At 37.0% G+C, this 16,670-nt stretch overlaps 1 protein-coding gene across 1 annotated transcript in view; it reads right to left on the reverse strand.

Moving 5' to 3' along the window:
- Positions 1–16,670, reverse strand: part of LOC141769746 (transmembrane protein 132C) — a 305,459-nt gene that overhangs the window by 9,777 nt on the left and 279,012 nt on the right. The window contains exons 7-10 of the mRNA XM_074639133.1: positions 6,722–6,927; positions 1,340–1,403; positions 891–1,026; positions 710–783 (exon numbers count right to left, since the gene is read on the reverse strand). Of these exons, the coding sequence (XP_074495234.1) occupies positions 710–783; positions 891–1,026; positions 1,340–1,403; positions 6,722–6,927 (480 nt within the window). The remainder of the gene's footprint in view (positions 1–709; positions 784–890; positions 1,027–1,339; positions 1,404–6,721; positions 6,928–16,670) is intronic.

Here is a 16,670-nt window from a genome sequence, read left to right on the forward strand (position 1 = left end):
CAAACACAGAGTCTTCTGGGATGCTTTATAGTTAGTAACTAGTGCACCAGAGTGTGTCCATTTCTAAACTTTTAAAGTTGAATCAAAGTGACAAACGTTCAAACCACATGAGAATTATCTCTTCTCTCTTTACATTTATTTACCTTTATATACTTTACATACTGTTTTACAAACTGCTACACCCCTGGATATATATACACATATTTATTACTTCTCTATACATTCTACATTCCTGTTTATACCTCTGTATACATATATTACGTCTCATCATGCATATACATACTACATCCTGTTTACATGCAGTTTTCCTATCTGAAATACTGTCGTCAACTATTTTATATTTTCTTAAGTTTATATTTAAGCCACTATTTTATGCCTTAGATTATCATTTTGCTTTTACATTTACTTTAATTTGTGATTTCCCCTTTTATATAAATACATATTTTATGAACATTGTTGATTTTCATTGCCAATGACTGCTTTGCTGGAATTGACAAAAGACAAATAAACAACCTTGAACCTTGATTTTTTTTGGTTATTTAATTTTATATTTTATATTTCATTCTCAGGTTGGTATGAGAAGGTGAATATATTGTGTACTGCTTCAGATAGGAGAGTGGGTTGCTTTAGGACGATAATATCAATACAATAGTTAAAAGAACAGAGTGGATATCTGTATAGTGATGAGAGTAGAACAGAGGGTGCATACCTGTATAGTGGTAATCCCCAGGTCCCGCCCGATCAAGATTCGTCCGTCTATCAGTCTGGCGATGCGAGGATCTTCTACCTGTGGAGCACAGAAACAGCTGTCAGCCACTATTACAACTTTAATCAATTTGTTCATAGCTAACTTTGAGGGTTTTGTGCATTTATCCTGGTTTAGTGTTTACCTACCTTTAGCTGGTCCAAGACCAAATGAGTGATATCAGCTTGCCAGTCTGCACCCAACATGTAGACCATCTCTCCTCCAGGGTCAGAGGGTTCGGCGACAAAATGAGTGAGGACTCGCACCAAGGCGTACTGGTACTGAAAGGTTAAGAGAAAGTTCAAATTAGACTCTAATGCTACACAACAGGCTCTTATTTCACTGTGTTAGCTTGTGCGTTAACTAATATAAAACTAGTACATAATAATTAAGTTAAGTTAATTAACTTAAAGCAACAATAATTCTTAAACCAACTAAAGCAAAGTATTACATATAGTAAGTCACATTTCCTTCTCAGTATGTGGTGGGACAGCTCTCACTGTCTCTCAGGGATATTGACATTGAAGAAAAGGATTAAAAAAGTCTCTAAAACGTCTCTTTAAAAGTGTGTTATGAAAACCAATCAAATAATACCTGCAGGGTGCAGCCTTTGCCCTTCCTCTCATCATCTTCATCATCTTCACTGTCTCTGGTAGGTCTGGGAGGAAAAGAGATAAATGAGACCAAGAGAGAAGAGAGGGTGAGATTATCTGGTAATTAAATGCCATTTTATTCTCTACACTCAGCTCCAGGTAATCTACTGTATAATCTCTGCTCCAGGTTACACTCTCAGTTTTTAATCCAGCTATAACACTTTGAAAACACTTTAGTTGTACAATGTGCATTTAGTGGAATGCCTGGGTGAACAAATTATTTCAAATGTAACTGGCCTTGTGCTTTATTCTTTGGTAATACTGTCTGCAGGTGAGTTTTTAATAAACAGCATACCTAAACTATTGTAAATTCCTTTAGCTGTAAAAAACAATTAATTTCACTTGTGAATGGAGCCCCAGTTCACCTCAACAAGTGTATCATCTAAAGTGGAACTTCTCAAATACCTACATCTGTCCTGGGCCGCTTCTGTTTAATCTTTATATGCTTTATATGCAACAAAGCAAACAAAAGAACCATTGCTATGCAGATGACACACTACTCTATATTTCATTGTGTCCTGATGATATAAGCGCTGTAGACTTCATGTTACATTGAATCCTATCAATCTGTAGATGACATTAAAATAATGAAATTCTAGTTTTGTATCTGTTTAGCCTTTACTTAGATTTAAGATTGTGTGTTTGTATCTGCCTGAATGTATTTTATCATTGTTTCTATATTGTTTTATCCCTCTGTAAAGCTGCACTCTACAAATAAAGTTGGATTTGATCTGGTCCTCCTGTGGGCAGCTTGTTCTTACTCCCAAGGCTTAACAGCAGCCCATTGCTCCTAAATGCTTAGGATGGGTTAAATGCAGAGGTCAAATTTAATGTATGTACATGTATGTATAAAACGGTTCTAATAAAGTTTAAGTTTAAGATTTAGAGTGTCATAGTTTGAAGCATAGGGCCACTGACCAAGCTGCCGCATTTGACGAGTTGGGAGTGAGAACGTGTTGTTGTGGGAGTGACTTTCATGAGTTTTTACCACCTCTTTCCTGTCTGATACAAACACTTTTTTTTCAACGTTTAGTACATTTCAAAAGACACTTACAGTACTTCTCAACCAGCTGCATATAATACTTCTTTATAACATTTTTGAAATTTACCTTGTTGAAGTACAAACACACAGCATAAATTCTCCAATTTTAATTTTTTAAATATACTGTATATATATATATATATATATATATATATATATATATATGTCAATCGATTAAAATATTATCATGATTAATTGCATGATTGTCCCTAGTTAACCGCGATTAATTGCAAATTAAACGCACATTTTCTGTTTCTCCTCGCTAAGATTTAGCGGAAGTTTGGAGCGTTATTTATTTACTTTGCAGCAAGCTAGTATGACATGGTTTGATACCAATGGTATGGCATGGCATCAGGTTTTATAGTTTCATTAGATACCAGTATCTCCACTCTAGCTTTAAAATGGCTACAACCTCCGAAAGATCGATTAAAGAAATTAGTGGCGTTAAAATTAAATTGCATATAAGTTGCATTGAAGTTTTATATATATATATATATATATATATATATATATATATATATAAAATATAATATGAAAAGAACATACTTGGTGTAATTCCACAGCTGTGGAAGCTGAATAATTGTCGCCAAAGAAAGAAATGAAATGAATCTGAGAAAACGTCTCTCCCTTGCTCCCGAGTGGAGGATCTCTCTTTCTCTCTCATACACAGACACACAAAGAAACACACATTATCTCGTCTTTGCCTCCCTTTGTGTAATATCTACACAATACCACATGCAGGCCGGCCCACACCGGATCATAAATTCACACACACAGACGACTACCTCTGTGGTCTATAACTGTCCTGGAGAGTGACACCCCGGTAACATGACAGGAATTCTCTGTCCATGTCCCAGAGTCCCAGCTGCACATGTGTCTGTGTGAGAGTGTGTGCCTAATAGTGCCTGTGTTTCACTCTGTGAGATAGTAGTTAGGGGAGATAGAAGTGTGTGTGTGTGACTGTTTGTGTCTGTGTGTGCACAGGGGTTGGTGGCTATCTGAGCAGAAATTGGTGAAATTGAAAAATAGGTCCAGCAGAACAGAATGGAAAGGGAATAAAAGCAACACACACACACAAACGACCACACACACTCAGACATGCCAACATACCCACGCACACACAAACACACAATCACACAATCACACACAGGGGCACAGAAGCAGGCAGGCATGCAAAGAGAAGACACACACAGACTATTAGGAATGAGGTTTTTATAACCTGAGAAGGAAAGTGCACATGCATATTTTAGCTGAGCGTGTGCTACAAGTTAGTAAGCGTACGCTGATATTAAAATCTGAGCCTTAAAAACTAAGTTTCCCCCATTGTGACTCTGAATTTGAGTTCAAGAAACTAAGTTGGAGGCTGTGCATTTAAATGTGGCAACTTCCTGCTTCCACATCCCTTCTCTATGTTGAAGTTAGAGATATTATATAAAGCATTTTGGTACATGTGCACAGCTGAACCCAAACGCTGCCAATGTAGAAGTATTCTCATATGTGCATACTGCAACGTCATAGCTCCCTCCTCAGAGGAAACACACATTTTTTGGATGTCATTCAGTTGAAAGGTTTGATTAAACATTATAGACTCTGTGAGGAAGATGGAAAGTCGAAGTAAAAGAAGACAGAAAGGAAAAGAAAAAGAAAATATAAGCACAAAAAGAAGAAGCAGAGTATATACTCCTGCCAAGGCTACAAATCTAAATGTAGAGTGATAGACAATCACGGTTTGTGTCATCTTTCCCATTCAACTAAGTGCTGTGTCTCATGAGAAAATAATCCCATTTTATAAATAATAGACATCCTATGCAACTTTTTCCTGTATCTGCAGCACCTGAATCCATCAAATTCATTATTTTTCCCTTGACTCATGACCTGAATTTCCACCAAATCTCATTAAGAATAGTCACTGTTAGAGATTCCCTGTTAACAAATAAACAGACAGAAAATACAACCTCATCAGGAGGTAAAACTACAGGAAATGACAAAATAGACGGAAGAATAAACATTGAGAATTCTGGGAAAGAAATAATAAATGGTTTAGTGAGGAGTTGGTTTAGAAAAAGCCGATTCCTGATACAACAATTCGTTTCTACTGTATAATATTAATGTGTGATTTTCCTTTCTTACTGCAGGGTAGATGAAAGATAAATACCCTGAAGACTCTTCCACAGTTTATAGTCTGTCCTACATTCCTTCTTTCTCTACATAATGCAGCCCTGTCTCCTAAAAAATAGGTTCCCATACAACAAAACTGTATTGTGAATTACGTTTCGAGGGATATGTATTTTGTCGCGGACTAGGTTTGTTTTTAACGTATAACAAATACGTTTCTAATTACAGTCTGTGTAGAGAGGTGGATGGGGTTGTGGATGGTCAAACAAACACACCCAGGAGACCGCAGTTTGTGTCCTGTGTGAAACCAACAGTCAACTTTTAATTATTTTAATTTACGCCTGTAGCTTAAATAGCATAACAAACGTAACCATTTTGAGCCAAACCATGATGTTTTTACTAAACATAACCATGTAGTTTTGTTGCATTTTTATTTAGTTCTGTTTCAATTTCATAGTCATTTTAACTCTTTAAAAACAATCGTTGTTTGCATGATCCTGTTGAAATCGATCTAAAATAAAAACCATAATAGCTAGAGCATTCATTCTTTTTGCAGCAGAAAGCCAAAGCTTCTGTCTTCCGAGTCATCAGGTCATACACTCGTGATGACGTCATTACGGTACGTTAAAAACGCCTTTGCAGTTGATCTGCTCATAAAAATTGAAACTAAAAAATATGCATAGGTCAAATAACTTCTGGAGCGATAAGAAATATTTTTTTCATGTTTCTACATTTAGAAATCTTTTAAATTTCTGACTATTATTATGGTTTATTGACTTAAATAACCTTTTAGCTTAGATTGTACAGATTTTAAGGATGTGATACATGTGAAGATACTCCAAGAAATGGCATCACGATAAGCAAGAATACCAGTGTAGGCTCTGACGGACCATTTCTATTGCAGTGGTCAAAGGGTTAAGCCCAACCATGCTGTTTTACTAAACCTAACCAAGTCGTTTTCTTACGTTTTTGTTTGGTTTTGTTTCAATTTACAATGTTAACCACGTGTTGTATGGGAACGTACTTTTGTAGGAGTCAGGGCTGCATATAGTCATTCCTTCACCCTCCTTCCTTCTTTCACATCACACAAAAAGGTGCACAAAACAGTAGACAAGTATGTGTATATACACCCACACACACACATCAACATCCTGTAACTGACCGACCCACTTGCATTGTCTCCCTTTTGTGTGTGTGTGTGTGTGTGTGTGTGTGTGTGTGTGTGTGTGTGTGTGTGTAAGTGACTGAATGCCTCATTCAGTGGCAATGATGCTAAAGCCATAATAGTTGTCATCAGTATAGCCAGGCAGGCCTTGACCTCATAGGAAATTATATACTGGCTGGAACGATATGTGCTCTCAACTGCTGCATTCAATAAGCACTATATCACACACGCACATATAACGCGTGTACACACACACACAGAAAAACAAAGAAACACACACACAAAAGCCAAAAGACACACATTCCCATTCACACACCACCTTGGTTTTTTTTTTTCTTTCTTTTCTCTCTCAGTCGCAAAGAAACACACAAATCTTAAGATTTATCATAAAACAAAAATTACATGCAACAATGACTCACACGGTTTATTTTCTAACATGCTGAAACTCCGATCTTTGTTGAAGACACAATATGCATTGACTGCTTTCAAGCAGAACAAGTGCAGGAACCAAGAGCTGTCGTCAAAGTTCACAGTATATCTGCTTTTTCTGTTGTGTTCTGCTCTCACACAATACTTCATACTACAAATACAACTACCACAGTTTGCAGAACACAACATGTTTGGTGGGAGATGAGCTCCCGATTGTTTTGTTTGTTTGTATCAATCAATAATACTGTGTTGTATTGTTGTTGCTGTGTGTGCTCTTGTGTGGGATTGGATGAGTCAGTAGTGTTTCTGTGTTCATACATGAGCTTTATGTAACACATATGTTTTTCACCATTATGGTATGTTCTTAACTATTGTACATATTGTATTATGTTTATTATTCTAGGATGCCTAACAACATCTGGTTGATGATAACTAGCCTCTTGGCTAACTCAGGTACATTTGTTTGAATGTTGTACACTGTCGCTTTTTCAATTAAAAATGTAATTAAATTAAACTATGTAAACTTACACCCTCTATTTTCCCCTCAATTGTTGAACCTTAAGGTCATGTACCTCTTGTTAGTGATGATGGGTACCCTCCAGCCTTTAACCTGGCTCAGCTCAGTATCGGACACGTCTATCTGCAGTGGTAGCTTGGGCACCCAGACGGTGAGCTGCAGCTGGGTAGACAGGTGCAGGTAGGTGAAGTTGACTGCCAACGACTGCCGACCGCGCATTTCTTTCCCGTTCACCAGAACCTGGTCACAGTTTGGGGAAACCTGAAAAGAGGACGAAAGGCAAAAGAGGAGAGTCGGGTTGAGTTTGGGACAACGTGCATGCGGAGTCTGACATTTCTAACTGACCTCACACAGACTTAACTTGGTGATTTCCGCAGAAACAGATGCAGCCCCTGTTGTGCATTCCTTAAGCACAGCCTGGAGCGAGTTCTCATCACAACATCCGTGCTCTTGCAGCCAATAAGATATTTTTTTGTCTGATTGCTTACACTTTTATTCATCTTGTAAAACACTTTAAAACACTGTTTTGCAAAGTGACCTAGAATGAAAAGGTTAATAATATGCTTCTGTAGCTTTGGTGGCATTTTGGGCTTGTGAATACCCAGGGAGCTCACGTCACCTCCACCGATCTGAAGCCATGTATTAAATGTGCAACAATCTAAAAGCAGTAAATCACATTCATTTCGAGACATTAGTGTAATTGCTTTGAACACATAAGACCGCCCACGAGAATACTGCCAACATTTGCACTGCATTTTAAACTGTGTGCCAACGGATCCAGGAGATCTGCTCTAAAATATGAAGAGGGCTAGAGGGCAAAAAGATACAGTCTCTCTGTGAGAGGAATTATAACAAATTATAGTCCCACACACACACTGGTAGAAGTTAGAGGGTATCAGCAATCTAAACCATGGTCTCATGGCGTCACACATTAATTTTACAGTTGTATCAGATGTTTAACAACACATTATATTACATGTTCAATATGAGTCAGTCTCAGCTCAGCTAACTTTGTTTGCAGTGGTGGAAAATACCTAAGGACATTTATTCAAGAACAAGTACAAATTTAATTTTACATTCAGTGTAATTTGTATATATCCCACAAAATCAATCAGTATATCATCCAAGTAATATTGAACTAGGAAGTATGAAGAGTAACAAATGCAGCGTAGGGTGGAAGTCGGGGTGAATGTGTGGGCCAAAAAACACCGCACTTTCGCTCAGGAGACGTTGTTCGTGTGAAACCAGAAACTGTAACTTTAACTTCCGTACTCAAGTTACGCCACTTCCGGAGTTATTTTAGCCCAAACCATGATCTTTAAGATAATTAAGTAGTTTTGTTGCCTCAACTTAACTAAATACTTCTGTTGCCTAAAACTAACTTGGTAGTTTGTTACCTAAACTTAATTATGTCATTTTTTGCCTAAACCTAACTAAGTAGTTTTGTTGCCTAAACTTAACCAATTCGATCCTTTCCTAACCCTAACTAAGTAGTTTTTTCCCCTAAACTTAACTAAGTAGTTTGTTGCCTAAACTTAACCAAGTCAATCTTTTCCTTAGCCTAACTAAGTAATTTTGTTACCTAAACCTAACTAACTAGGTTTGTTGCCTAAACTTAATAAAGTCAATCTTTTCCTAAGCTTAACGAAGTAGTTTTGTTGTCTAAACCTAACTAAGTAGTTTTGTTGCCTTAACTTAACTAAGTAGTTTTGTTGCCTAAATTTAACAAAGTCAACTTTTTCCTAAACCTAACTAAGTAGTTTTGTTGCTTAAATCTAACCAAGTTGTTTCATGTGAAGACGGAAATTTATTTTTAAGAGCGGAAATTGACACATGCGTCACGTGTTGCTGGACATTGGTAGGAAAGAAGAAATGAAGAATAACTTTTTGTAAGGTATCATACGAACAGTAGTATGAAGATATGGTGCTGGACTACACTACCTAATGTAACTGTATGAAAGTAGTTAAAACTAGCTCTACCTTGACAGCTACAACAGCAAAGTACTACAGTTCTTACATGCTGTATCATCAGTATTAACAATCTAATACATAATGTAATATATAATATCTGTTTGACTTATGGTAAAACAAACATAGAACCCATATTTGTTATGACCAAAACACGGTAGATTGCATCTGTTTGAGTATAAAATCATCATAGACTGTAGAAAATATCTTGTTTATCAACATGACTGAAGTTATGTGTTGTCCTTAAAAGCACTATTAAATGTTTTTCCATAATTATGGAAATGCAGATCTCTAGTTTTAGAACAGTATTCTTCAAATTCAATTGATACTGAAGTGCAAAACATTTATGCAGACACTGGATTACTATGGTTGTGTTTCAGAAAGTGGACAGCAGCCTTAAAGACACTCTGACAGGCAGAACAATGGAAAAGCCGGGATTTTAGTCACTTCCATTTTCACCCTCTGTGCTCGTCCGACTGCGTGACTGATGGAGACGACACTTTTTTGGACAAATCATCCCACATGTTTCACCAACAGTGGATTCATGCAAGAAGGAAACTGATCATAACCCTATGGAGGCATATTGTGATTCTTGCCAAGTTGTTGCGGTAGCTATACTGTATATATAATAAGTCAAGATGCATACATTATTCTGTGCCAGTTAGTTATTATGCTAATATTTGTTTAAAAAAGTATACTTTTACTGACTGGATCCTTTGCAAAATGTCAATTTATATAAAGAATACTGACTAAAATCATCCAAATGTACAAAGGTGAAATCTATAATGAGGGTAAATATTAAATTGCTGCAAAACTGTGTTGAATATATTTACCGTCATTTCCCTCCCCCTCATTATTTCAGATTTTTCTTATTTCCACAGCAATTCACCCATTCCTGGCATGTATAGATCTTCTCCTCCCCCTCTTTCTTTACCCTATAGGCTATATTCCCTTTTAATCTCTCTTTCATCTCGCCACGCTACATTTATCCTGCACACCTCATTCTTCCTCTCTTCCTATTCAACTCTCAGCCTCACATTTAACAAGAACTGTCTCCGTCTTTCCGTCTCATATAGTCTATCTGACTCCCCCTGTCTGTCTGTTTTTCCAACTTAATTTGCAAAACTGCTAATTTCCATACGCTTACAGGTTTAGCCTTTCCTTCCCCTCAGTCCCGCGTCACTCCATGCTCTGTTTTTAAATGTATTATGTATTTTTTTTTAACATGAATTGACCCGGGTAAAGTTCCCTCGTGTGTATGCTCTCGTTCAGCAACACCCTCTTTAATATTCATCCAGTCATACACACACACAGCTGTTGACCAGACAAGGTGCCTCACTTGTCTTTTTTTTTGTGGAAAACCATAGAATTTGTGCAATTTTTGGTAACTTTTTTTATATTTTAATTTAATTTAAGAATTCAAGCTTGCAACTGTTTTGTCTCAACCTAATTTTTTTGACAATTATTGACCGCATTTTGCTGCTTTTTATTTTTTTGAACCTTAAACATGTCATGATCTGTGTTTTTCTGAGAATTTGGGAGTTTTAGCAACCTGGGGGGAGTAACATGGTGCAGTGTGGAAAGTAAAGATATCTTAGATATTTTATAGGCAGATTCCAGTATTCCGGTATTTTTTTGAAATATGCAATACTCAACCTTACAGTTCTACTCAGCCTTCAGCTTCTTTTATGTGATTGTTTTAGGTCTCTAGCTTGCACAGTTTCATTACAGTATGTTCTGTCCTACTACTCTCCCGTCCCCTACAGACAACCATTTCCAGAAACAAGATTTTTTTCTCTCAGGACAAAGCTTACAGCAGAGTGAATATTGGGCTCACATCCATCAGGTCAAAAATATGACTCCTATGGGATGCTCACGTCGCTCTCTGTGTGTGGACGCTTCTTCACACCTAATATTTGCTTCGTGTTTTGTCTAAACACACACGAAAGTGTCTGTGAACACATAATTGAATCCACTTTACAACTTGATAACCTGGCCTGTGCTTCTATATGATAAATTTGGAGAATTTTGGCTCCCTATTGGTCAAAATTTCAGTCACCTAAAATGAGAAAACACACGTTAAAGGACCAATATGTAATGTATTTACTGTAATAAATCATTAAATGACCATGATTTGTCATCAGAAATTAAGGAAACATGCTAAATTGAAATACTTCTCTGACAACAATGCTACAGCCAGTATGTTCTCCTTTGAAATTTCCATAATTCACTCATTTATGCAAACAGATAACTTTGTCTTGGTGTCCACCACACACACACTGCAGCAGAATGGTTACGCCAGGTTTCAACGTGAGTGATGCTAACTTGCCAGCTAGCATTAGCTAACATTTTTGGCTGTGTGTTTAAAAGCTTTTCAATAAAAAGATTAAAAACTCACCAAATTCTCACATTTATTACACGGCTTTGTTGATTCTGATTGGTCAATCACAGCGTTCTACGGTCTGTTATTTCTTTATAGCAGACCGTTGCTATGTATAGCAGACCGTTGCTATGGGCGCAGTTCTGATGTCGGACTCTGGTGGACCGTTTTTGTGTCAAATTATTGATTTCTTAAGTAAGTAGCTGTGTAATAAGCGGGATAATGTACAGCTAGCAGGTCATTGTTGTGAAATAAACCTCGAGAGGGTTTATTTCACAATAATGACCGGCTCGCTGTACATTATCCCTTACTTAGCCATTTAGTGAGAGTTTGGAGAACATTTGTGAGTTCCGACTTTAAAATATCGACATGAGGTTTTAAGTTCTGGCTGATTATTGTCGGACTCGGTCCGGATCAGCCTCAGAACATCCCTGATAGACACAAACAAGCACACAGAGCGCTGACACACGCTTTGTGTAATGTGACATTTTTTCTGGCTTCCTCGTGAAACTCTTTGATCTGAAAAGAGGTTAACATTTCGTACATAAGAACTAAACCGTTTCCTCTCTATCTCCTCCTACCTTTTAATTTCTTTCAATTTCACTTTCTTCTCTCCGCTTCCGCTCCCCAACATAAAAGGAAAGGTGCCCAACCCTTCTGCTCTCTGCTTCCTCTTTTCAATTTCTCTCTTTCTTCTCTGCCTTTAACTTTCTCTATATCTCCCCCAACATCCACCATTTCCCTCCCTTGACCCGCTCTTTTCCTTTTGTCTCCGCCTCGCCCGCCCTCCGCCATCGCACCGTCTCCCTCTTCATCTTCCTCTCTCTCTGAAACCTGATTTACCGCTTGTTAACATCAAAGGGATGTTAGACTGTTGGTGCCTCAAACTATTTCTCCAAATCATTTTTATATTCCAGGTGTAAATCAGTGTGAAAACTGCACTTGGTTACTGTGGCAGGGTTCAGTTTCCAATGAAGGTATAAGACAGCAGAATACACAATGGTTCTGCTTGAACTACCACCAGAGCCATTGTCCAGGTCTGTCATTTCTATCACAGCTTTGCTCAATTACTTCGGCTCCATGGCTGAATGCCCCAAAGGAACGTTTTAGAAAAATCAAGTTTTAGTTCCTTTTGTCAGCATTTGGAAAGTTTGAAGAAATAGGCTCGGAACTTTTCAGCTCAGTAACACAGGAGTTTTTTTTGTTTTTTTTTCATTCAACTGCAGAGGGATGAACTCTGAATTACTGATGCAGGATAATTACATGATATACAACTCATGAACTTTACTCTACAATAGTAATAACATGTTGAAATGTCAACCCGATATCTCAACAAAGCCTGTAATAGACCCATCTGTCCACCGAAGGATAGCGGGTCAGTGTCATGTTTTGCCTCGCAGAGACATGAATATTAAACGCCTGTATTAATGTGCAGTACCAGCAGGGGGCAACAATGATACTCACTTCAGTTTAGGCAAGAAAACCACTTAGTTAGGTTAAGGGAAAACGTCATGATTGGGCTTAAAATAAGTACGTAAACTAAGTAAAACACGTACAGAAACAACATAACGTCACTACAAGACACTGCACATTCATGCAGGCGTGTAATATTCACGTCTGGGCGACACAAAACCCCACACTGACACACTTTTTACATGCATTTTAAGTGTTTCTTTCCATTTATGCATGCTCTATATGTGTTTTTAAAATGACAAATTACTTAAAGGGACAGTGTGTAGGATTTGGCATCATATAGCTCTCACTCCTCCCTTTCCAAGACTGCGGTAACGTGAGCTGTCGAGTGCAAAACCGTGGTAACGCCATTCACCTCGCTCAGAGGCCATCCTTACCATAATAACACGTCTTTAGGAGCAACGGAAGTCAGACGGCGGCTGGCGGTACCACGGTTTTACAAGTTGGAGAACTACGGTGGCCTTCAGGTAACACAAAAACGTGAAAGCTTCTCTCTAGAGCCAGTGTTTGGTTTGTCCGTTCTGGGCTACTGTAGAAACATGGTGGAGCAACATGGCAGACTCTGTGAAGAAGACCCGCTCCCTATGTAGATATGAAGGACTCATTCTGAGCTTACGAAAACACAACGGTTCTTAGTTTCAGGTGATTAAACACTAATGAAAACATTGTGAATATTATATTCCATTTCTGCTAAAAAGATCTTCGAAATGTTACACACTGTTCCTTTAAAAAATTACTACTTTGAGCAGCCAAAATAAATATTTTTATGACACTATAAAGTAAAAGGTATAGTTCATATGGAAAATTTGAAAAATGTGGAATTACACATCTGTTTACAGATAGCTGTTTAAGTGTCTTGCTTAAAGGGTAAACAGGTTTGAGTTATACGGCGCTTTTACCACCCACCTTTTTGATTTGTTGACCTGTGTTTAGAAATATCTGTTGCATTTGTACTTTTTTCGCAGCTTTTTGTCTAGTTTCATTTCTTTCTCATTTTTCATTCTCATTTTCGTTTCCTCTCCTCTCTTTTGTTCCAATAAATCCACTTTTGACTTCTCGTAGATTCTTTCTGCTGTATTCTTTGTGTGTGTGTGTGTGTGTGTGTGTGTGTGTGTGTCCACATGGCACAGCGCTGCGGAGCAAAGTGCCAAAACAGACTCACGAGAGCTGCCAGAGACATGATGTGGAGAGGGCGACACGCAGAGAAAGAATTAACGCATGAATACAAGCAGACAGACACACAGACATACACACACACACACACACGCACACACACACAGACACACTACACAAACATACACACAGCTGGAGACCTGGCAGTGTGAGCACCAAAGGAGAGGAGAGAGGAAAATAAGAGAGCTTGTTAAATGATGCTGTCCGTTCTTTTTATTCAGACACAGAAATGTTTTTTTTGTGACTGAACAACCTGTTGTTTTATGTTTATGAGTGTGTCATCTGTTTTAAACATGAATCACTCCAAAGTTATAATTGAACAAGATAAATAAACATCCATTTACCTTCTCTGATTCTAGTATAGAAACAACAAAAGTTTAACTTTGCTGTTTTTAGCATTTAGTGTCTGGTGGTTCTTTTCCTGGAAAACCCTTGTTTGTTTTTTTTTGATAACAACTGAAATATTTTATTATGACGACATGAAAAAAATGTGAGTGATTATTTCTGCACGTGTCATGCCAAACGCCTGCCTGATTAAATCAATCATCATTAAAGGAATAATTCAACATTTTGGGAAATATGCTTATTTGCTTTCTTGCCGAGGCTTAGATAACTTCCACTTTCATCTCTAAATAGGATAATTAATGCAAAATATGATGGAGAAAAAAACACACTTGATACAATAATATAAAAATGAGATGAAATAGAATGCATAACGTAAGATGGGAAATAAAACCCACTGAATAATACAAATAATATTAAGATCAGTACTCATATTTGCAGCATGCACATACGTATACATCAATAAAAGGTCTCCATTCTCTTACGCTCTCTTTTCTTTTCTACATCATTGGTGGAGATTTGATTTTTTAAGACAAAAAAAGTATATCACCTCGAGTGCACGAGGTCTCCGAGGCTATAAATAAATATCAATCTAACTCTCGGCAAGAAAGGTAATAAGTGTATTTCCCAAAATGTTAAACTATTCCTTTAAAGTCGATGCATTAATAAGAGGCAATCCATCCCTTTCTGGTTGTAACTTTTCAGGATAAATGGCTTCATACATCAACCGTTTGCTCCGTTTCCGTCACAGAGGGTATATTAGATGAAATTTTAATGGCTCCGAAAGAAAAACAGAGCAGAATAAAATAGGAACTTTAACATTAGACATTCGGTTGTCCCCGTGGAGTCTGAAACGACTTCTAAACATGAGACACCAGTCACATTCAGTTTGGAGAGAGCGGGACGCAAAAGGTTTTAACTTCTAAAAGCTTTATATCGTTGTGGTTAAAACAAGCCTCATGAATCTCCCAAAAACAGGGCTTGAAGAGGAAAAAAACAAGTGCTGGTACACCTATTATTCACATGTTGGCTGATATCAGCAATCTCTCGCGACGTATTCCTATTTATTCATTATTTCTTTAAGCAGTTTGTACTGTGTCAGTCATATTCAGCTGTGGTTTTACTGCTATTATTATTATTATACTTGGGCTATACATCTTCTATAGTAGGCCTATAATACTCCACCTGGAACATTATAGGGTGAAGGTGGTGTGTTTGTTTATAGTGTTAATAACTAAAGTGCTTTCCTGTGTTATGTGTAGTATCGCAATATAATATATTATAGGATGTTTATATGATGGAATCAACACCTGGAATTTTAGGAGCAGTGTCCCAGTCAGGATGATCCTACATATTGTATAGAGACACATTCTGAATATATAAAGTGAATAAAAAAAAGATACTAGGAGATATTAGGTCTGGAGTCCTCCCCCCAAAAAATTTGAATTTTTTTTACTTAAAACTATGCAATTTTACATTATTTTTGACCATTATTATAAGTTAAATGATTAGTTTTATCATTTATCAAAGCCTACGTCTGAACATTCAATTCTTCTGGAAATGTTTGTCCTGTAAAATCATATTCTACAAATCAAAAGAGCAGATTCAGAAATCCTTTAAATAATGTTTCATTATTTTTTTGTTCACAAATAAAAAAAAAGTTAGGACAAACAGTTCACTGATTATTTTACAAAAAGGACATGAATATTGTATTGATAAATTAAAGGACTCTCGTTCTCTTATGAATTTATTTTATTTTTATATATACTGTATGTGTGTTTGTAATTTTATTAATTTATTTATTTATTCATTTCATTATATTTTCATTGCAAATATACAGTATATCCTTTTTAACTTCATGTTTAGCTATTTACTTTCAAGCAATTTTTATCATTATTATTATTTTTTACACAGCCATATGTTCAGTTTGGGGAAAGGTTATGTGTTATATGTATACTCTGTTAAATGCATAAAATCAACAAATAAATGTAAAAAAAAAAAAAAAGAAGTGCCGGTACTGCGTATTCGAGAGTACCGGCTTCGAGCACTGCCCAAAAATAATTAAGTCCCATGCACTGGAATAAAGAAAATGCAGAGACTGTGAAGGATTAAAGTTAATTATTATTATTACAAATTACTATTAAGTCTACTGTTATTATTATATGTATAATAATTGTAAAGACGAAAGCAATATGTATCAGTTTTGGATGTCCGCTATGCGCACACAGACACTCAGAGAAAGATGCAAAACCAGACACAAACACACAGAGAGAACAAGTGTATTGGTGTTTTTGCAAGTAAACAGCTGAGTTGGAGGTTTGAGGACACTGAAGAATGGATTTAATCTCTCTGTTTCTGAGAAAGACACGGAGAAAGAAAGAGAGAGAGAGAGCAGGACAAACAGGAGCGGGAATGAGAGGGGAAGCAAAGTGAGAAAAAATTGAAGAGACACAAAGAGAGAGAGAGAGAGAGAGAGGTAAAAGAAGAACAGGGAGAAAAAGTAGCAGAGGGGGGAAAAGCAAAAGTGTGGATCTCAGCAGTTAGGACTTGTTGAAAACACAGAGGCCAGAAAAACTGTCTTCACCTTCATCAGATACCGCAAACAAACACCACAACAATTGTACAAACCTCCAAAGACAATTGCTGAAAACTTTCCTAACTTCTCAGC

This window comes from Sebastes fasciatus, chromosome 6 (genome assembly GCF_043250625.1).
Source record: "Sebastes fasciatus isolate fSebFas1 chromosome 6, fSebFas1.pri, whole genome shotgun sequence".
Taxonomy (NCBI): domain Eukaryota; kingdom Metazoa; phylum Chordata; class Actinopteri; order Perciformes; family Sebastidae; genus Sebastes; species Sebastes fasciatus.